The sequence below is a fragment of the Tauraco erythrolophus genome, chromosome 11 (assembly GCF_009769465.1).
Source record: "Tauraco erythrolophus isolate bTauEry1 chromosome 11, bTauEry1.pri, whole genome shotgun sequence".
Lineage (NCBI taxonomy): Eukaryota > Metazoa > Chordata > Aves > Musophagiformes > Musophagidae > Tauraco > Tauraco erythrolophus.
The window spans coordinates 9,613,889-9,637,829 of NC_141475.1; the positions used below are offsets into that span (position 1 = coordinate 9,613,889).

A 23,941-nucleotide genomic window follows, 5' to 3' on the forward strand; every position below is an offset into this window, starting at 1 on the left:
CTTTGCAAAACACGGCAGCGTGACTTCTAAAGACACCCGCAGTGTCCGGTCCTGCAGTCTCTCCTGATGCCAGACCTACGTTTCCTTCAGAGCGCTCTGTGCAGGCACTTTCCCCTCTCGCCAGGCCAACAGCTGACGCCAGCACTCGTGCCTGCCTGACCCTACTGGAAATTCATTCAGGGAACACAAAACAGCAGGGGAAAGAAGGAAAAAAGTTTTTTTCTTCCCACTCCCTTTTTTTTTTTTTTCCCAGTAAGGTGAATTTCTGTCCTGGCTCACCACAGTATCCAATGAGCCCCAGGGAGAGCACTGTCAGGGACCCCTTGTAGGAAGGGGTAGAAACAGAATTGCCTTTTAGCAACACCTAGTTGGTAAATCCACTTCACTGACACGTGCACACCCTCAGGCTCACAGGAATAAGGTCTACTGCGTACACACAGAGGCACGCCATGGGTAGGCCTGTTTCCTCACAGCATCCTAAGGCCGTGCCGCTAGTCTGCTGAGAACAACCTGCCATGACCACCAGCAGGAACATCACGAGGCTGCAGGTTCTCCACTCGGGGTCTGCTGGGAGCGGTTGTTCATGGAGATGGGAAGTCATGCTGGTCGGTATGCACAGAATTATCACTGTGATGGAAATCCTAATTCTTTTAAAGCAAGCAAAAAAAAAAAAACACAAATACCACACAACACACAAATTTTAAAAATAATAATAATAAAAAAACCCACAAAACAGCAGGCCAAAAACCCCTAGGCTGTGACAAAGGGAACAAGAAATTTCAACCACCTCCTAGTGCAATCCAGCACACGCAACTCTCACAGGTTTCTTTGAAAAGACTTTGACTAAGTTCTACACAAATACTTTTAAAACACTGCAGTTGAATAGTTCTGCAAAACATTGAGTAATAAGCAAATTGAACTGTGTATTTATAAATTAAAGCGCCACTAATTTGAGCCCTTAGGCAGCAGGGACCAGAAAAAGATAATCAAAATCACATCCCTCCTTTTCCTTTAGATTTACAAATGTCTTTTTGGGCCTGCATATGTTTGTAGTTGGCTAATTTACCCATAAGAATTTCTCCTTTAACCCAGGGGAGAAAAAAAAAAAATAAAACCTCAATAATGTCAAAAAAAGGCACTATTAATTCTTCATAAACCGTATCAGGAATAACTGTAAAGATCTGCTGAAAGGTCTTAAATGTTGCTGAATCTGTCCCACATTCTTTCACTCCATCTCCCTGTAGGACTGTGCAGTTCAGCGTACAAGCACAAACCATTTCAGAGGAGCTGAGGGCAAATAAAGACTTTTTTTTGGCACAGGTCCTCCCTCCCCCATGATTTCCCAGTGAATGCTTTTCACTGTTTGCTACTGAGAAGAGACTATTAAAGCTGAGAGATTGGACTTCAGAGCTTTCAAACCTTACAACTAGCTTAAGAGTCATCATTTCTTGTCTCACCTTTCCCCTCACTATCTTCTCCAAATCATCTCTTCCCCTCCTGGTGCCACAGTAAAACAAGGAAAATAATACACAAGCACAGCACTTAAAAAAAAAAAAAAAATAACACAACAATTTTTTCTTCCGGCTACTCAAGATTTCTGAGCTCTTGGGACTCGGTCTATTTGCTGAGGCTGTAATAAGCTTTTTACAGAAGCTTGCAAGCTGATTACAAGTTTGACATGGGAACATCCAATCCCATCCTAGCAGCCTGGAGAGATCTGCCTGAATTTTCAGACATAGTCTTTTGTTAAACAAAATTTTTCTTTTTTGGAAGTTTTCAAGAAAATCAATTTAATCCTGGGATTTGGCAGAGAGGAGTCTTTTCAGGACACAACATACTCACATTTCAGAATTCTTCCTGACTTCCCCTGCTTTTTCACCATGATTCATGGACTAAGACAGTTCAAACTAATTTTCCCTCTTGCCTTTTAGGGTTAAGCAGGAAGGCTGTGTGCCAACCGCTTCTCACGGCAGGACCTCCTGCCCCGCACAATCCCATACAGCTGGAGGCACATCCTCAACACGGTCCAGCACGCAAGTCTCACATCACGTTTCTGATGATTTGAGAGGCCTGCTTTCAACACACAGCCCAAAAGGATCTGTCTGACCGGCCAGTTCCCATCGGCTAAGGCAGGCTCCTGGTCCTCCACCTGCCACAGGACAAGCCTGAACCTTATTTAACAATCCTTTGCTGAGACATTGAGTTAAACACATCCTACCATCAATCTGAAACAGGCCCCAAGCTGCTGCCAAAGCTCACCCAGGTCTAAAAATAAGCCTGATGTGGGAATCAAAAGGTGGCCATAGAAGATGCTACCCACTTCATTCCTTATGCACTATTTGTTACGGAAACCGCAACCACACCACTCTGAAGCTCAGAAACAGCCTTTGATCTTTATCTACATCGGGGAAAATTTCACTTTTAAAATTTGCCTTCAGACTGAGTCAGTAAAAATAGGCGACATTAAGAGCCTGCACTGCAACTTAATGATGGTTTTAATGAGGTTTTAAACTGGACCAGTAAAGCACTGCATGGTGGTGATTTTTACTCACAATATGTGAATCTAACTTCGCATTCCCAGGGTATTACTACTTTTTTTTTTTTTTTTTTTTTAAGAAAGGGCCATCCTTTAGGACGCTACTTGTGTTTCTGAATTGTATCTGATGAATTGCACAAGACGGAAGAATATTCCTCTTCCTGTTGCATTTAACGTGCAAGAAGAGCCAGGTGCCTTTGGAAGAGGCAGCAGAAGAGGTTGTCCTGGCTCCATATGACACTTAGGCTCAAACACGAGTGAGAAAGACAAAGTGGTCCTGGAGTGGAAAGATGCTGCAGGAGGAGTTACAGGCAGTATTTTAACTTCTTATTACACCCACTGCTGAAGTATTCACAATGATTATAGTTACACATCTTGTGACTCTTGCAACGTGCAGTTTGTTGCAACACTCCTTTCCCCAAAAGCCTTTCCTGTCCCCACAATTGAGTACACAAATAACATTCACAGTGTAAAGTCTGTTTTCAGTTGCTTGTAGCTTTCAAAAAATTCCCCTTAGGGGCTGAAATGTTCGAAGTTTGATCTCAGCCCAGAGGCGACTTTTCCTGCCCCCTCCTCCAACCAACCAGCTTAGAAACATGCATTTGGTTACCCTTCAACAGTTGGAAAGTGAGAAAATAGATGATTTGGTGGTTTAAGACTCTTCCTTTCACGGGTGTTCAGAGATTACCTTGGGGAATAGGAGGAGAGGGGAAGCACGGGGGCGGCAGGGTAGAGAAAACAAACCACGAGATGCAAGTGGTCCATGGAGGGACTGAGGCAATAGCAAGGTTAGTCTAGTTGTAATCAATTAAATCACTTCCTAGACAACGTAAAACTCCTCTACAAAGTCAGTCCTTACAGCTCCAGAGAAGAAGAAAGTTTTCTGGGCTCAGCCGGACTCAGGCTGCAAAGAGATAGTTCTTTTAGATAAAGCTTGATCAGGAAGCAGTCAGAGAGACCTTTGTGTATATATCCATATAAAATTTGGTATCTCTGATCTCTGTCATACTGTTTCCAAAAAAGAAGAGTGACTAAGAAAGCTTGAACGCTATATCAGTATGGCTATCCGCCCCTCTCAGTCTCTTAGGGTTATTTTCTTTTCACAGGTCATCTTTTATTTCATGCCCATCATAGGTGGCTATTTTAAGGGGCTATAGAGAGGTGCTGAATGCTGATAAGGCAAATCCTGTATCCCTTAATCCACTGCTAAATCACTCTGCCAGGCTTCAAGGGTACCAGACAGATTGAGTGCACTAGGAAACTGCCTACAGGCTGGCTACTTCAACCCCAGCTCATCTTTAATCCAGAAAGGTTTTGTTCTGGTATTTTAATCATTGATTGACTGGGAACTTTTTTCCATGCTGGGTTAGGTAAAATATCCATATGTCAGAGGTACTGGGGAATTTGTGAGGCTGTAGATCATAGGAGTGGTGTGAGACAGGATGTGTCTCAAGGGAACCACGGAAGCCATAAGGAATGCAAAAAGTCGCAGGGTTAAAGCCACATTAAGACAGCTGTTATGTTAATGAGAGTTCTGCTTTTCTTCTAGCTGTGGGTCATTGATTTAGAAAAGCACAAACAAGGTCTTTTTCATTTTATGGTATTTTTCCACTGAAGCTAACATCACCCAAAACCTCATATTCCAGATTGCATTTGTCTTGTTAACAGAACTTGTGTGGGACGTTATCTTTATTACGTTTGTGCGTGGATGATTCCCAGGGCTTAATTTGGTCTTACCTGGCCTTAGTCTATATATGAAGCTCTGAAAGAGAGTCATGCACCACTGAGTTGGCCTTCCAGACAAATTTATCCATACATCTGATTTTCTCTCACAGTCACAACAAACACTCAGAAGAAATGTGATGTGAAGTCTTCTTCAAAAACGTTTAGTTAGTAAAACTGAAAAAGTCTGGACCTTTCAAGACAGATACTCAATAATACAGCTATGCTGCAATAGACATCCTTGTCTTAAAAAGTCAGAGGGATGTTTTGGATTGCTTATTTCAGTTTACAGGGTCTCAATGCCTCAGTCTGGTCTTCAAAGGCCTAAATAGAAAAACAGAGTTTCACTAAAGCAACCAAATTCACCTGTATCCTGGGTTAGATCACAAGCTACCACTCATTTCTCTTCCTTGGTGAGATTCACAAGCTACAACATTTTGCTTGTCATCCGACCGCGCATTTGCTTATGAACACGTGCAACTCGGATTGATTTAAACCGGGCGGGCTTTTCCAAATAACTCTTAGACATCAAGTAGTGAAAGAGCAGCAGAGGATTCTGCCTGCGGTATTAAACATTTCACAGGATGTGCTTCTGTGCTGTGAAACACAGAAAGTCCTAGTCTGAACCTGACCTCCGGGGTGCAGTTTATTCCTGAATTATTTGACTGCTATTTACCCATTTTTGGACAGTTAAAAATCCAGGTTGACACTTTTTTAAATTTAAATCAACTCCATGGTTTACTCCTCCAGCATGTTAGCTTGTTTTAAACAATATAGCTCTACAAGAAGTTGTGAAAATCTAACAGTTATTTGAGAGTTTATTTTCTTTTGAATTAAATTAACAGCGGGGATAAAAAGAGATATTACAGGGTTTAAATCAAGTCAACTTCAAAAACTAACCTAAAAGTAAACTGTAGATAGTGCATCAGTAACCCTGCTCACTCGCATGGCTCTATGGACACATTGTCCTTTTAAAACTGTTTTTCTCTCCTCTGTTAATGCCTGAAAGACTCAACAACAATAGATGAAATCAGTTAAATAACTATAAACTGGCCCAGCAGTTGGTTTGATTATATGCAGTGCTGTCAAATGCATAAAATAAATAGGGATAACAGACCTTCTTCTCCAAAGGCTCAGTATTATATTCATAGTAAGTATGGAACAATTACTAAGGAAAACATAAAGCTTTTTCAAAGCAGTTGTTGCCTTAAACAGTTGGAAAAGCAATGTCTACACACAGATGCAAAAACCGTAAGGCTTCAAACTCACGTGAGGATCTAAAAGGACCCAACATGCTTAGGGAAAAGGAAATTCTCTTTGTTAGGTAGCTTTTAAACACATACCTGGACACGAGCTTCCGTGAGTTTGGCTCTTTGTGCAAGTTCTTCCCGGGTATAAATATCAGGGTAGTGTGTCCTCTCAAAAGCTCTTTCCAGCTCTTCCAGTTGCTCAGCTGTGAAAGTTGTCCTGCTACGACGCTGCTTTCTTTTTAAAGGTAAATCTGGTTCAGAATCGATATCAGAGCCTTCATCAGACTGGGGTGCTGATGCTCAAAAAAGAAAAAAATAAAGACAATAATTAGCTTTAGTTGAGGGGGGAAAAAAAAAAAAAAGCAAAATACTTCCAACCCTAACCATTCTATGATTGGATCAATCGATGATATCTTCTTATATGGAAAAGTTGGGGTTTTTTCCCCATGACTCAGAACTGAGTTGGTAAACTTCAAAAAGGCAAAAAAGTGCTCAAATAAACAATTGTCAAGAGCTCAACTATGAGTTTAGCACCTTTTCCTGGCCCAAGAACATTTAAGGATCTCTAGCAATCTTTTTCGGTAAATTAATTATTCAATTTCTTTGTTTTAACTACTCCAGCAGTTTGCAAGTGTTTTAAAAACTTGAGCAGTACTGCTTAGTCCCAAGCAATCAGAGAAGCAACACACCCTTGTTCCGTTCCCTGAACTAGAGAACAGTTACAAATACTGTCACCCCCGTGTGCATGTTTTAACTCCAACATTCCAACTCTATGAGACACATGTCTATGAGGCCTTCCCTACACACAGATCACTAAAGCCTTTTTGCTGAAATGGCTACGGAAGTGTTTACAAAGGTATAGGGAGTGCTATTGAAGAAATTAATTCTCATATACAATCAAATATTTACTTCATGTCATGTGTATTATTTTTCCTACACTCTGAACAGTATTTTACATGTTTCTGTCAGTATAGCTCAGCACATTTAAACATTCCCACTCCTTTGCAACTTACTTGCCTGTCTTAGGACCACCTAACATAACCTTAGGACAGGCCAGACAAGTGTTAATTAAAAAAAAATAAATAAACGTTCTGAGGCACACGTTGCACAGAGAAGTCCTGTAAGAATAGTTCAGAGCATAGTTCAGAGAAATAGTTTGATTTGACTCTTCCAGTTACTAAAGCAAGGAGATTCCAGCATATGCGACGACCAGAGCTGAAATACACGGACTGCATGCTTCCTTTGCCTAAGTTTCATCATTATTGCTCCTAACCTGGGAAGGTTTTCCAGCACAGAGCACAGCTACACGCAGATGTGCTGATGCTCAGCCTCCAGGCCACAGTGCAGGACGTGACTGCAAAACAGCCAAGCTACGTCAAAACAGCCAAGCTACGTCGGACCAAAGGCGCCTGACACCACGCCCCGAGGCGGTACTTCAGGAAAGTCAGCAAGAAACAGACCATGCGCGGCACATCCGTGACCCAGGAAGGGGCCACCAGCTCTTGCCATCAGTCGTTCAGAGAGAAATCAGAACCAAAACTCTTACTGGGTTCCAGAGACATGGAAAGAGTGAGATCACGCACACACACAGACAGCTCCTGGTATCACTGCTTCTTTCTCCTGTGTTCCCTGGCAATCAAGTAAACTCCAGCTACAGCCCAGCCATGGCTGAACCCATAGCTATAGCCGCGAAGGCAGCAAAGCCTCTTCCAGTACCCAGCCACATTCTCTTTCTCCAACAAACAGTAATGAACTAAACCAGTAGACTTCCAAAGCCTGTCTTCACTCGCATCAGCTGCTGTCCCAGGCGACAAGCATTCCTTCTTGCCTGAGTCTTCAAGGGAAACCACCTAAAGAGGGCAGACACTCCCCAGTGATGCTGAACTGCTTGTTCAGTTGAAATACAATCATTGCTTCTACTACTTCAATAATTCTAAATAAATTATTGATATAGACATTGATTCAAAGCAATCATCTTAACATGATGTATTTGGAAGTAACTGAGAACAGAAAGCCAGAAAGAAATCACTGTTTCTCGAGCTCGAGCTAAAATTCCCACCATATTCATTTCCAGCTATCTTACATTTCCAATTTTACTCAAGATTATTTGAACTAATAAACACACGTAATCTGTTTATTTGGTCTTACAACATGAGAAAGCCAAACTGCTTTTTCAGAGAACTCAGCTGAAGAGTTTGTGTTTTTTTGGTATGCAGAAATTCATAATTACTGATAGACCAGAGGCTCTTACATGAAAGCTATCCATTGTCCAGACACCATTGATGTTTTAGATCCAACATATGCAGGACATCAGGAGAAACTCCCATAGAGCTCAGCTTCGATGCAGTGTGAAAACACCCAACTCCGGGAGTCTCTTACTTGCGTGGAAGTTTTGACCTGTGTAAGACCAGATTAAGCTGTTCTGGTTCTTGAGAATATTGTCCCCAAGGACAAAGGGGAATTAGCACAAACATCTGTCGTGGTTTTTGGACTGAGGGTCGAGACAAGAACCGAGAGGGAGCACCCACCAACCATGGTCCCGGGCAAAACATGACTCAGGCTTTCTTCATAAAACAAAACAATTTATTAACAGTTACTTAACAAGAAACATAAGGGAACGAAACCGGTTACTTGAGAGGAGAAAAGAGAAAACAAGGCCAGATCTTAAAACACCTCCTCCCCACCCCCTATTTTCTTTCCTTCCTGGCTCTACCTCCCCCCCGGCGGCATAGGGGGACAGGGAATGGGGGAGTGCAGGTCAGTTCATTCATGCTGTTAACTGCCGCGCCTTTCTTAAAGGAGGAGGAGTCTTTACACCATTTTTCCCTTGCTTCGGTGGATCCCCTACTCACGAAGAAAAAGTCCCCAAACTTTTCCAGTATGAGTCCTGCCCGCAGGATTGCAATCCTCCCCATGGATCGCACCAGTTCGGGCTTTACCAGTCTCGGCCTCTTAGGGAGCTGCTGCCACTCGCGTCGGCCGTCCCACGGATTCCAGATGCCTCCACGACCTCGTCGTGCATTCCATGCCCCATTGTTAACAGTACCTGGTCGCGCATCCCCTGCTCCACGACCTCTCCCGGGCTCAGGCATCTCCTTTCCGACGTGGGTTTCTCCACGGGCCACGAGTGGGTTTCTGCTCCGCCGAGTACACCCTGGCTGCAGGGGGGCTGCCTGCCATCTTCACACCGATTGCAAGGGAAACCTCAGCTCCAGTACACCTCCTCCTGCTCCATCTTGGCTGACCCGGTCGTTGTAGTTGTTTTCTCTTAGATATTAATCCTCTCTAGGGGAGCTCGGCCCGGCGGGCACCCCGGGAGCGGGGCGCTTACCGAGCCCCCCATGCGGCTCCCCGGCGCCATCTTGAGCACATGGCGCCGGCCCGGGCCCGGGCAGCCGCCCGGCCCGGGAGCGAGGGCAGCGCCCTCCTGCTCTCTCCTCGCTCCTGAGCAAAAAGCCCTTTCCCGCCCCTTTGTCCCAACTTAAATAGGGCAATTCGCAGAGGCGCCAATTTGGCTCAACCTCCCCCGGGGGGGATGGGACTCAGATCTGGTGGCACAGGGAGCAAATCCCCTCCCCTGCCACCAGAACACCCCCCCACACATCAAACTATCACAACATCCAACTCCCAAACAATTCAAGTTCATTCCTTATTAAACAAACAATTTAGGATATTCCCAAAATGGACATTACACATTGCCTGAACTAGTGAAAAATCCCAAGTCTTCTCAGTTGGAGTCCCAAGCGAATCAGTGATATCTGCCTTTCTCAGCAGCTGCCAAGTTACAACCCTCCAGGATGGCTTCACGCTGCCGTTCAAGAATAAAAAGAAACATTGGATATTTAAAATATAGTTTCCCTACATTAGTCTCAGGTACAAATCCCCAACCCTAAGCAGAACAGCTATTGCTGACAAGCTAGACGAGTGTAGGAGAGAACACCAGCCATGCTAACACGGTCCTACTGGCTGGCACTGCCCTCGGACTGTACCTGATGTGGTAAAATCCGAAACAGAGCTCAAGAAGGTCCCTTTTGGAGACAATTTCTCTGACAAAAGTTGCCTTTCATTGTGTACAGTGAGGTTTCTTCACTGCCACAGATCTCAGGAACTTTTTCAATAAAGTCTTTCAGGCTCTACATGTATGTATGGAACTTCTTCGAAGATCTACATACACGCCTATAAAAAGCTAGCTTAAACTGTGCAATTTAAAGTGGATATTTATTGCTAAATTTCTGAAGTTAATTCCCTTAATGACTGAGTATGAAGTATCAGGAGACCTATAATGATATTTGTAAAAATGTTTTATAAAGACTCAGCAAAATCTTGTGACATTTCCCTGCACCTTGCATTCATGCAGCAATGAGAATGCAGAACTGAAACACTGACTCAATTTCATTTTCATTTTAGCTTTACGTTTCATTAAGCAGTATATGAAAGGCACAAAGGTAAACCAGTCAGAAAAAAACGAACAAAGTATCTAAGAGTCCAGGACAATACATCTAATCAAGCACAAACGTTTAGAGAAAGTAATAAAATCAAAGTAGGGAGAAAATGTACATCAAATTAAATGATTTTCATATCTATCTGATTTCATTGGTGTTAGCCTTCGCTAGGCCTGGCTGCTGTATGCCGCTTTATTGAAAACACTGAGTTACTTTGTCTTGTCTGATCTGTGATATTAAAATCAGACTAATATTATCTCAAACGATAACTACATGTCTGTACTACAAATTGCACTATTTTTATTCCATAGAAAGTCTTCTTAAATATTTGTCAGTTTCAGGGAGGTTTTTATTCTTAATTTTTCCTATTAAAACACCATTATTAGACTTTTATATGGGCGAGAAGCCAATCAGAGTATCAGTTAAGCCCATAAATTGGACACATCTCGGCCTTTAAAAAAGCAGTATTTATTTTATATATGCTCAATAGCCATGATGTATTGCCCGTTTGCTAAGCAGTATCTCACTAATATATCCACTGACTTCCATGATATAAAAAGATACTATTCAGCACAGGTAGAGGTGGTCAGGTTTTATCTGGGTTATTTCTATCTCCATCCCCTCTACAGACACATAACATGCATATCTCTAATCTTTACAGTTGCCTGAATGATCTTAATACTCCAACCCCTCAAAAGCTCTAAAAAGGAGAAAGAAAGAGACTCGCCGGTGTCCTGAGATATCTCCGGCCAGAACCCTCGGGATCACTAGTACCGCCCCGTTATTGCACAGCTCAAAATGGGAGAGGCAGTCAAAGGCACTATCAGTAGCTGAGCCACAAAGTTTAATTAAAGAAGGAATTACAGAATTAAAGAGCAATTATTTGTCCCTTAACACCTCGTGACCTGTCTGGTGGCCTGAGGAAATGCTGCATGCCAGTTATCACCATGATATGCAAAAAAAACTCTACCCAGTGTAGTAGGCATTCGGTCACCTGGAGCTCTGCAACCATCGCTTTTCCAAACACCATAAATAGATAGATCAAGGCAAAAGTGAACAACAAAATAATTCACAAGAGGTCGTTCTTTGGGCTGTTCTTCCTCTCAGCAAGAGGTTTCATTTGAATAATTAAATAACAAAAACATGACAACCATTGAAAACCCATACATTATGGCTGCAGCAAGGCACACCTGAGGAAGGAAGGCAGAGAGGATTTGTCCCTGACCCGCGAAGGCATGTCTTCTCTGGTGATCCTTCAGCCACTGTGATGTTTTTTAATAAAACATTACACAGCCTCTTCCTCTAAGCTTAACAGCCTGGGGTCTGCCCTAGATAAATGCTGTCCAGCCGTGGATCTCGCTCAAATAAGACCTGAAAAAAGAACATCCCAAAGGCCAAGGAGGGCGCTGGCGGCAGTCTGATGTGCTAGCTGCCCTCCCTGCACCTTCCCCTTCCTTTCTTTACACAAAGTTGATTTTGCAGGCTCTCCCTGTCGTGCCACATCTCCATTCCTGGAGGCTGCGAGCGAGGCACTCCCAGCTCCGGGAGACGGGACACCAGGAGGCCGCGGGCACAAGGGCTGCCGATGGCTGCCTGACCCCCGGCAGCCTCTCAGGCCCACGGAGCCGCCGGTGACCTCCCGCGTGTTTCCTTGGGTGCGGCGGGAGGAGCGCGGCGAGGCCGCTACCCCCACACAGACCCGCGGCAAATGACAAATGACACTTTCTCTTTGTGATCTTCGGGATTTTTGTTGACTTATTTGGAGGCTTTTGTTGGGCCCTAAGAAACGGCCTGTGGCTGAGGCCTATTGGGCCGATTTCCACGCTCCATCTGTGGTATCCATCAGCAGGGCCTTTGCCCGCATTCAGGGCTCTGACACCTGCCCGGCGGGATGCGGGAGGCACAAAGGAGGCTGCGGCGGACGCCGGGGGGCGGCAGGCCAGGGGGGCCGGGGAGGGCGGCTGGGGTGAGGGGGTGCACAGCAGGGGTTAATCCGAGCCACCCCCGCCCCTACCCTGGCACCTGGAGCTCCCTCCAGGACTGCCTCTCCCTGCCAGAGGTAAGGGGGCTCAACCCCAGCCCTCCCTCGTCTTGTGGATGAACTAAAGAGGGAAGGGAGGGAGAAACGGGAAGACTTGTCCCGGACAGGGGACATGGGCAGTCAGAGTCACCCCAGGTGCTCGCTAAACAAACCCTCACTGGCTCCCTGTGAGAGCTGGGAGCATTCCTTCCCGACCCTTGTTTGTGCTGGGATCGGCTTTCAGCAGCTGGCCTTTTAACCACCCACTCACTGGAAACACGTCAGGTGTCCTGTCTTTCCTCAAAATAAAGTCCATAGGAAAACAAAACTGCATCTTTATTTCCTACTAACAGTCCCCCTCTCTCTTTCCCTCTGAGCAGTCGCATTTAAGGAGCAGGCTCATATTTGCATACAAAATATAACGAAGACTCTGGAGGCGACCAACTACCTCCCTCCCCAAGCAACAGCCCTTCATTTTGCTGTATTTGCCCAAGAAAACACGACGCTGGACTCCCCTCTCCTCCTCCCGAAACCTCACTGTCACAGCAAGGAGCCGTTAAAAAGAAAATATGCCCTGTCAGGCCTGTGCAAATCAAAACAGGACAAATACACTCTGACACTCAACAACTCCCCAGTGCCCGCAGCCCTGGGTGGAGACTACAGATTAGTTATGAATATGGCAGGCTGCGTGAGCTCAGGAGGTCTGGAGTCACCTCTCAGCCACCTGTGTGCTCTTTAAGACACCACAACCAAATGCCGTGTTTGTCCAAGATAAAGCATGCTCCCAAGATTAGAAGAGCACCCCTAAATTTTAGGTTGCGGTGCTCCCACCAAAGCACTTTCAGCAAGTTTACCAGGACTCAGAGCTGCAAGTTTATCCAACTCACTGTTCACACTCAGTGCTTCACCATCAACAGGGGAAGAGGACAGAAGGGAGATTTAGGCACACCAAGTTTCATTCTGTTAGGTCACAGCCCAAAAGTTGATAGCAGTTGGATTCCTCTTCTTTGAGAGGAAAAGGAAAGCAAAATTTATTAAAACAAAACAAAACAAAGACCAGAACAAGAAGCCACAAAAGATTTCTCAGTGGGGTTAAGATAAAACATGCTAATGCTGCTACATACTCCTGTTTCCCTGTTAAAAGTGAAAATTTAGGATCAGCAAATATATGAGAAAATTCTCAGCCTTGCTAGAAAGCAACAGAATACCCAGTACAATGTGAAATAATCACAAGTAGTAAAATTGCTTTTAACCCTTTCTACCAGCATTTTGACTATGATACATTAAAAAACAAGAAACGAAACCAAAAAGCTAGCCTCTGTTCCCAACATGAATATCGCTCATCTAACAAGGATTAAGTCACACTTCAATTACTCCTTTGAAAATCACTGCTATTTGCAAAGGACATACTTAGAAAAAAACATTATAAATGGCTTTTTTTAAAACTCCACAGGCACTTTACAAAAGTGTGCAGTGAGAGAATGAGAGAAACGGAGAGAAACATGTTGTTAAGTAAACTGATTAGTAAGAATAATTAATTGGTTACTGGAATTAGAAAAGAGCAACTCTGCCTCCTGTGAGTTCTAAGCTGGAAAGTCAGCACAGACAGCGAACAACCACCACAACAGTGATAAAAGTGAGCTTCTTGAGAGAAATGGATGGTATTTTTATTTTGTTTGGGGGGATCCACATAGAGAAATGTGCTTTGTACAGCGAAGTGAAAAGGAAAACAGTAGCTGCAGTAAAAGGAAATGGCCAACAGTGACTTTTATTTACAATCACCAAGAGACAGGCTATTATTGACCATATGTGCCACAATCGCCCTCCTTATCATGGGTTGGCCATCATGTCCATTGGGAGCTGTTAATGAACTGGGTAATTGAGCTGCTGACATGTGTTACCAAAACAAAACAATAGGAAGAAGAGACAAATGAACATTTTATTTGCCAATCAGAGTAGGTTCCGCTTTTCAGAGTGCTGTGCCTAAGTAAGTGGCTGAATACATAAAACAGTGCATTGAAGGCAAGCAGATGCATGCACAATAATGGTTAACTGACAGCCTATGGCCCATCTGTGCTTAACATTTTGTTAAAGAAATTACTTGACTTGCTAAAGAGACAAATCATACAGCTGCCCCAAGTGCTGCATTATAAGAGATAAATCATTAGCTAAACTGTTTCATGCTTAAAATGACAATGCATATTAACAGTTATGCAGGGACATTTTGTCAGCACAGCTTGATGCAGTTATAACTTACAAAAAATGTGACAGCTCATAGCTATTCAACGATTTCAACTTAGAAGAGAATGACAACACTGTGAAAACAATTTCACTGCACAAACAATGGACAATTTGCAGTCTCTTTTAAAAATATATTTAATTTTTCTTTAAATGATGAAATAATATGAAAAGGAAAAAAAATGGCCAGTGTCTAACTGTTCTGCACCATTAATCTGCTAGCATGTACTTCATTCAAAACCACAGAGCATCAAAAAGGAACACATTCCATTTTAAATATCAAAGACTGCATCGCCAGCACTAAGAATAAATGGCTAATTCTCAACTGTGCATGAAAGGATAAAGAATTTCTAGAGTGAAAGGAAGGGAAGAGGAAACTGCAAGTACAACTACAAAAATCTCTTCTTATTCCCCACCTCCTCTTCCAAAAAGAGATTTGTTTTGTTGATACAAGTAACGTTAAAGTACTTAACAGCTTTGCATGTGGGCCTGACCCCACTCTCAAGCTTCACTGCTGTAAATTTGCACTGGGAATTACTATCATCATTATTTTATGTTATAAACTATATATGTAAACTATACACATGGAAAATAACGGAATTGCACTCAGATCCTGTTGTACGGGTAGTGCACACACATGGGGCGGTGTTGTACAGGTAGTGCACATACACAGGCAGACATAGCCCAGGAAACTTGCCCAAGGGAGGGCAGAAAAAACAACCCTCTCCTCTAGGCTCAGTCGCACAGACCAGGGCAACCCAAACCCTCAATCAGATTTACCTGAGTAACTGCACTACCTGAAACAAAAAAAAAAAAAACACATGACAAAAAAAACCACTATTTGGTAAAACTCATGTAGCCTGTGGGACCTTTCCCTGTAGTTTCAGAGGTTGGTGGCCACATAAGGGTTAGCTCAGGTTTAATGACTAACTAAAAGTTAAATTGCTACGGTTTTTCCCATGAAGACAAGACTGCCTTGTGGACTTCGTATGGTTTCCATACACTGACCTCAAAGGACTACTTTGCTGTTTCCACCAGCATAAAAGCAAAGCTTGATCCCAGCAAGCTTTGGCCCTTGCTCAACATCTCCCATCGTTCCCAGCAGTTACAGGGAGGGAGTTCAGTAGGAGGGAACCAGCACTGTGATAAACCCAGGCACGACAAAGCGCTCCAGCATGAGCCTGTACAATCACACTGTCACTGGACTCGGAGCCACCCTGGACCATCTCTCTGAACACAGCCTAGTAAGTCAGAGAAGAGAGCTTTCTGAAAAGCACAAAGAGAAGTCACAAGCGTGTTCCGAGGATTTTCACCGGGAGCTCATGAGTGTCCATATCTGGGGGCTTTTTCAACCCTTCCCACAGGGTGCATCTGCGGTAACGCTGCAAATATGAGTACTGTATTTAAGCATTGCAACATCTTGTCTCCTTACTTAAAAGAACATTAGGAAATTTCAAGGAAAAACTTCCAGAGGAGTCAAAAAAAAAGAACAACTTTGTCTCTTAAATTTAGAAAAATGTAAAGGAAACTAAACAGTCAAATCCAAATGAGGTTTACCCTCAACAGCCTTTAGAAAGTTAGTATTTTAGGTGATATTTTAATATAAAAGATAGGGAGACTTAAGAGGAAAGGTAAATCTCTCTTGTACTAATCCCAGAACATTCTAAAAAAGGACTGGCATCATGTCTTCAAGCTAGTATCAGCTGATGGAAGAGCTGATCAGTAACGAATTAAGACTGAAAACATTGAGTATCCTGGGAGGTGGAATTTGTCAGCTGAGAAATTAAGTAAAGCAAATGAAGGAGTCTCTGGCTAAATAATGAGACTGTATAAACAGGTTAAAGCACTACAAATAATTGAGCTGTCAGCAATCTCTCACTGTGTAGGCGGATGGATTCTTCAGAAAGAAAGGAAAAAAATAAAAATCTATAAATTCTGTTTGGCTCAATCCTTTACAACAACAGCATGCCAATAAAACTCCTGAAGTTATACAAGCTGATCAAACTTACTGGGCACACTAAGACGGAAAAACCTTAGAAGCGTTTTTCAAAAAAAGCTCTGCATTGCTTCACTGGGTTTTGACAAACTCATAGCATGGCTAAAACATTTTGGAAGGAAAAAAAAAGAAAGTTGTAGAACAGATAGATAAGGTAAAAAATTTTGAGAATGTTTTAATACATTTCCTACCTCTCTCAACTAGTTCTAGCACCTGAATTAATACATCCTTGATTCAAACCAAACACTGACAGCAAGCTGTTGTAGATAGTTTAGATAGTTTCATCTCAATGTCAACATTACAGTCCCCAACGTCTCTATGGTAAATCAAGGCTATCATCTCTTCTTAAATCCACAGCTGCAGCCAGACCACCCCTCAAGCCACTTTTACTTACTATGGAGCTAAACCAAGTTAGATGATCATCTCTATTTATCACTCTCGGGACGGCCAAAATATTTCCAGACTTTTTTTGTTAAAAAAAAAAAAAACAACAGAATATTGGATTTTGTAAGTACTCTGCTTCCTCAATAAATCACTTTACTTTTCAGAAGATTGCTGTTTTTTTGTGAAAGAAAATTAAAAGCGCTTTTTTTTTTTTTTAATTTTCCAGACTTTAGTCAATAAAAACCATCAAATTATTGACTAGGTATTTTTCTTGTGATTGATTTGCCAATGTGCTATCTACTGCTGCCAAAAGCCTCTTTTCCAGTCAAATCTGTTAGTAGCTCAAGGTCACTCCCATCACAAGTACATAAGAATTGGGGTGCTGACCTCAAAATCCATCATCTTCTGTCATGAGACCTGGTCCTACTGGGCACTGAGCCTTCCAATCCCACTGGCCAAAAACAGTCTCTGCCTTTATGGTTGTTCCAGTATTTGGGATGAAAGGACCCTTTGCACTGTTACAATAGGATAGCAGTGGGGTGCTCAACATCTCTTTGTGTTACTTCCCCAGGTTTTTCATTCCCAACTCCTGCCTTGGGCACCAGCACGAGGGTGCAGAACTCCTTGGCGCACAAGACTCCCTGGAGCACACAATGCTGTTTCATTCATTGTACTGCCTGTGTTGCCATTACAGTAATTAACTTGGGTCCATCCCAGAGCCAGTCACCTGCAGACTCTCCTTGTCTCTTGCTCTATGGAGTTTGTGTGCCAGCGAGCTCCTGGCGTCATCCTTTAATTACCCTTCCCAGTGACTGCCACCTGAAAGCTCACAGCGCACCACCTACACATAACCCAGACTGCTTCAGTTAGGTGAAACATGAGCAAACAAACCTTGCAAAAACTATTAAAGGTCGTAGATGCCACCTGACCATACTATTGCTTTATTACAGATACTAAACAGACATGAGAAATTGAAGTAAGACACTTTCTATTTTTCAGGCAGACACTGAAACAACTGAAATTTGGATGCTATAGAGAGATTCACACTGTGATTTGCCAATAATGAAACAAGACATACAGCTTGCTATCTATTCAAAAGGAACATGATGGGGAGCTTAATTTCTGAAGAAAATCCACGGTTTTTCAGTCCAGTAAAAAAAAGCAGAACAAAGGCCAACATCAGCTGACCTTAGAGCAGTCACCAGAGGGGACTGATGTGCTGGGCTGCAGCCAGCCCCACAGCACCTTCGCAGCACCAAAATCATGTCCAGGTGGGAGTCACTCTTGATCCATTCTCTACAAACATATGTAATTCCTACACATTTGCTCTCATTTACTACTTGTTGATAGATGCTGATAAATGCTCTTGAAAACCTACAAGAGCAACGGTTGCTGGTGAACATTTATTGGTAGAGGTGTAAAAAAGTATTTGACTAAACATAACACACGCTTACATCATCTGCTTTGAAACCTCTACAGATATTAACAGTAAATTTATAACTGTCTCTCTGAATTATTAGCAACCCCAAAAACTGAAAAAGTAACTCTGCACCAAATTTTGTGACATAAACACGCTGGCTTTTCTTAAACTCTTGCTCCATACACATAAGACAGGAGCAGCAGGATGCCTGTCGGTACAACCCGCAGGCTTTGCTTGGACACTAACATCAAAAAACATACTTTGACTTTTGCTTCTTTTTTTTCCCCCACCTCCCACAATATTATTTATTTTGAAAGAGCATTTGTTCAGGAATCAGAATGAAATAAAGTTTTAATTTATATCAAGCCTCTTTATATAAACTCTGACATTAACAAAGATTTGAAACAATGAGAAATGAAAAGTACATATTGATGAGTGTGCAATCCACAGAGCACAACCTACATAATACATAATTATGCCAATATAAAATGTTACCTTAACTATTACCTTCACTATATTAACTTGAATAGGCTTCACCATGGTACTTGACATTTTGTAGGAACTACAGTTTTAAGCACTTCCCAACAAAATGTGACTGTAAAACATTTCCCAGAAAGCTGCAGATTAAACAAAATAATCTGGGCAAATCAAAGATCAAATAAGGCTGCTTCCATTTTGGGGGGATAGGGATGTACCTTCACTCTATTTTAAAATAGAATTCCCACGTACGTTTAAAGAACTCTTCTACACTAGTGTTACTCAACCCTTATCTAATCCATGGACCACAGCAGTCCCCAAGAGGACGGTCTGTGAAAAGTCTGCTGCCTCCCAGCTGTTCCCAGCATCACCGAGGCTGTGGGGCCAGAGTCAGCCCCAGCCATTGCATAGCTTTCGGCACAGAGTTATGATGAGGGTTTTAAAGACTTTGAGGAGTTTTGTCCCCTCTTTTTTTCTTTTTTTTTTTTTTTTGAGGGGTGGGGGTGGGGGGGCGGGGAGGCAGTATTGTTCAATGGTTGGGGTTGGTTTTATCTAAAAAGTATGTTGTCCATTTCACAGTTTTTTCTGCCACAGTGCAAAAGAAGGGAATATAAAATCCAGGGATTTTCCTCAAATTTTTTAGGTAAGCCTTTAAATAAAGAAAAGTATTGAAGAGTCTGAGCAGAAGGATAGAATTTTAGACTAGGACTTAGATATTTGTTCAGTCTCTAAGAGTCTTATGGATTTGAAGCTGGCTTAGACCATTTAGTTAATCTACCCTGTATTTATCAACAGCTGCGAAGCAGTATAGATCCAATACTACACCTCCGCTACACGTCAAGCACGTGGGATACCTCCTGCATCTCACCTGCAACTACCATCTCCCAGGTCCAATATCCAAGGTGAGCAACCTAAGGTGCCAGATCCTCAGTTCTCACTAACTTCTCCTCCTGATTATTTTTTCATTCTCACGCCATCTCACCTTGCCTTGCTCTTTCCAAATTGAGAAACTGATATATTATTAAGCACTCTCTGACTGAATCTTTCCTACCACGAATCGGAAGAGTTGTATTTTCTGCTATCTGGGCTTCCAGAGACTTAAGTAGAACACAATATGCTACACATGTTGTCCTCGACATGCAGATCCTTACCACAGCCAAAATATACTACGGGCACACGTTACAGAATACGTATGTAAATGCACACACAATAGTGCATAATCTGCAAACGGCACATGCATACGTGAAGATACAAAACACACCTTCTGTAAAGGCCAACAGTAATAATCATCTGGTATGAAAACAAGGAGTGTGCTGTCGGATCTTTCCTATTCTGAGCACACAGATCAAGACAGTACCATAATACATGCACTTTGCACATGGTATCCTGAAAACATAAGCACCTGGAGTTTCAATGACTTAAAGTGATAGGATCATCTAAACAGAGAAAGTCAAACACAAGGTACAAAACCACACATGCTATCACTTATTTGCTCCTTGCCATTCTCAATGGAAGAGACACTGAAGAATCTAGTTCTTCATCCAAAGTATTAAATGCAAATCTCAACGTTTCAATGGTCTTTGGGTCAAGCCTCTAGACTCAGATGTAGCCCTCAATCACCCACAGGTATCAGGAATTTCCACATACAGAAGGCATGAGGTAGATAGCCTTTAATTTGGTTCCTTTTTCCCCAGATGGGAACCTAATATAAGTCTTTTTTAGAGCATGAAGAGGAGTTCATTGTTAGATGATCTCACACACACTGAAAATCAATGGTTTCATTAAAGCTGATGTTTTACCCTCCAGAAATAGGGCAAATTCTCTAAGATAACAGTGAAAGTGGTCCCAAGCAGATTTGCAATGTTTAAAACTAGGCAAAAAAAAAAAAAAATACAAACACACACACACACACTAAATGCAAACAATATGAATTCAGAAAAAGTTGTTAAAATGCCTAGTTTCTTAGCTACAATCTTTGATCTCTGTAAAATCAACTATCTTAAATTGTTTGGCTGTAGGGTTAATTGATAGCATCTATTTGAAGGTTCTGTTTCCCAGAGGTCCTCAACATTATGGGGGGAAGTGGGGAGAATCTAGGAAAAGATTTACGTCAACTGTAAAGCTATAAAAATTCTGTCTCCTGCTTCATCTTGCCTTCCAGTGCTACGGTACCACCGAACTGCATCCCTGTTTGTTCCACTTGTACACGACAGAGCGCCACAGCCTACGAAGGCTCGTACACGTGGTGCTGGGTGCTCACTAACACTGCAAGTGAGCCTTAATAGCTCCACAGTTGTTGCAGTTTAACCCAGCAGGCAGCTTAACACCACATAGCCCTTCACCGAAACCAGGACAACATGTAACAAGAGCACTTTCATAGGTGGAAATAAAAGTAGTTCTCGTTGTTTCTAGTTTCTCCTGAAAACACTGAAATCCTCTTAATACTGCACCACATTCAAAAGAGAGAGGGTTTCTTGAAAGCAGACTCTTCACAGCTGCAGGGTGCTTGGCATTTGCCTGCCACCGTATGAAACCATAACAGATCCTAAAATAGGAGCTTGGGTTTGGCTGCACGAGAGCCATATCTCGTCTTGTAAGCCCAGTCTGAAATAGAAATAACCTCATGATGAGTACTGGAAAAAGTGCCACCAATAACACCCAGTCCACCTCCCCCTACTTATGCAGGCAAGCAGTATGTGTTTTGGTGGGCTTTTCTAGGAAGCTTACAAAAGACAGGTATTCCACACCCACTGAATTTCAGCAAAAATGGTACATTTATTTTTTATTGAACAGCAAATATTTTAAACGTTAGTTTTTGCCTCAATTCACACCCTATGGATTGTGAGATGCAATTCTCTGTCTGCTTTGGGTCAAGTCCTGCTGAGAGCGGGATCACTCTCACATCAAAGTGTTAAATACAGATTAGGAAGTCAAACCCTGGCCTGCAACACAGCCAGACAGAGCCCCTGATAGGCGCTGACAGATGCCCCAGATGCGGATGGGGGAGTCTGCCAGAACGAACTCTGCACAATAGCAGAGAGACAGAAAAGAATAAAAGCTGCATGCTCCCAGCCAGCCTCCTGTGTCTGCAAAGGAAAACAGAGATCAACTGAGAAATGAGCTCTTTGCAGCTTTTCTAAGTAGCTTCCTTTTTATTGTTAGAGAAGCAAGGCAAGGAGATTCAGGGTCCCAGGTTTAACTCTGCGCAAGAGGACCACAAAACACAGAAACAAGTAAAAGAGAGCTACCCTGTGTGTGAGGGTCGTATTTATGGACTTTCTGCCTTCACCTACTGTAGACCAAGTGATCAGTGTTTCTCTGTCCCTGGTAGAACATAACATTGTGCCTTTGGGCTCACAGCAGATCAAATTAGACAGGAACAAGCAGAGAGGCTTCATTGCTGTGACAGTTTATCAACATCTCTGCTGCAGTTTGGGTATCAGGAGGCTGAGACCACTGCTCACCACAGAGCTCGAGAGCCTCTGTCTCTGCTTTAAAGTCTAAACATGTCTAGTGCACTATCATATGCTTATGTCATTAGGTCCTTTTCACAGGGACTTCTCAAGATCTGTGTTGGTAGAGCTCCCAGCACAGCAGCAGTCTGTGAGCAGGGCTCCTGTTGTTATTTGTATGGCTGTGGTAAACAAGTGGCTGAGCAACAGATGGCCTGGAAACATTTCTGATGTTTTTAGTGACAATTATCTTACTCAGACGCTCTAGTTACACTTTCCAAATCATGGTCTAAGAGCAGTTACCAAATAATACCTTACGAACTAACTTTGACCCAGGCTGTGCTCTGGTCAACATGAGCTTATTTCTAACATATATCATCACATATAAATGGATTAACCAGTATGTGCAGTGGACAACTTCACAGTGAAAGCTCAGATTGCAATCTTCAAAGAAGAGCCTGAATCTGTCTTAAAACTAATAACAGTCATGTTGTTCTGCTAAGGTAGCAGAATTTGTGTTGTTAAAATCCTTGCACTGTCCACTCCTGAAAGTGTCCTTCAAACATCATAATTGTTTTGCAAAATTCAAACATCCAGATTTTTTTTTGTGATTTGACTGCTCAGGGAAAAAAAGTTGCAAAAGTGGTTCCACGAAAACAGAATCTCATTCAAGCTTCCATGGTTATCTTTGTCTTGCTTTCTCAATACCACATCACTCAGAATCCTTCCTATATTGTTCTATACAAGACACAAAACCAGTGTAAGTGCCATTGATATTTTTGATCAGGATCTAAACCAAGAAAAATAATTAAAATCAGGAACTGTGAGAGGAAGAGTCTAGGCCATCTTCTGACCAACTCACAGAGAGTGAGACATCATTGCCTGTCTCAGATCAGTCACACATTTAACTAGAATGACAAAAATGAGCACTGTTCCCTCCAGAAACATTATTACATTGGAGATTCAAATTTTCATTGCAACCTGGGACCAACAAGGTTCCGCAGAAGGTTTGTGGTCTTTCTAAGCAGGCCTGGACTTTGTTTTGAATAAAAAATAGGCCTATTTATGGTTTTGCATCAAAGTCATGTGAAGTGTGTGGTTTTGCATGGCTTCAATTAGAGACAAGCCGGAGGCACAAAAAGTTCAGATCCTGATCTGGATCTAGACCCACCCAAAGCTGAGGGACATTTAGACTAAAGCACTTGGTTCTTGTCCATCTCCAATTCCAGCATGAAAACCAGGTGGAACTCACTTTCACCAGATCCCTGTTCTTCCCCAGATTCTTGCAGCTTTTCCCACTTCACATGGCAACAGAAGCAGGAGGGTTCCCATGACTTCTGAAACCCATAAGTTGAGTCCCTGCAAACCAAAACTATGGCATCTTCCCAGCTCTCACAATCAAGCTTAAGCCATAAGGACAAAAGAAAACCCAAATTAACAGTCATATTGACAGTTTTATAGACCCCTGAGGGCTCTGCCTACATCCAAAGACGACAGTGGGGTTTTTTTTTAAATTAAAGTGAATTAGCAATCAAGCTCCTAAGAAGGATTCATTCAATAAATTAAAGGGCAGAATTCAAAACAATTTCAGAAGTAATCCTTTGGCCATAAATCATTCTCTGTACAGTGGAAAAATGGCACATTGTCATTCTGATGCTTGTCTTAATTGGCATTCAGTTGTTTTCCTCTTTTAAAGTAATTGTTTATTACATAGTGGGCATCATCTTGCAGTAAAATGATGCTGCCATCGGCTTCATTAGGAGTAAGATAAGCTCCTAATTATTTTCTGATAAATCCAAGAGCTTATTTGGCTAATTTTTGCAATGAGAATCAGGGAGAAAGAATTAGAAGTAAATTCGATCCTGCTGAGTCACTGAAAGAACCAAGATTCCCACCCTCTTCCTCAGACTTCAAGTCCACCAACACACTCAACAAACTTTTGGCTTTCTGAATTTTGCACCCCACGTACAGCACAGTTTCCGGAGTCTGTTCCCATGACGCAGG

General features: G+C 42.5%; 1 protein-coding gene across 3 annotated transcripts in view; it reads right to left on the reverse strand.

Annotated features, from left to right (window-relative positions):
* The window catches only part of PAX3 (paired box 3), an 80,819-nt gene that overhangs the window by 20,715 nt on the left and 36,163 nt on the right, over positions 1-23,941 (reverse strand). For 2 of the 3 annotated variants that reach the window (XM_086618113.1, XM_086618112.1), the window contains exon 5: positions 5,602-5,807. In XM_086618113.1, coding sequence (XP_086474239.1) covers positions 5,602-5,807 — 206 coding nt within the window. The remainder of the gene's footprint in view (positions 1-5,601; positions 5,808-23,941) is intronic. The other variant, XM_086618115.1, reaches the window with a different exon arrangement.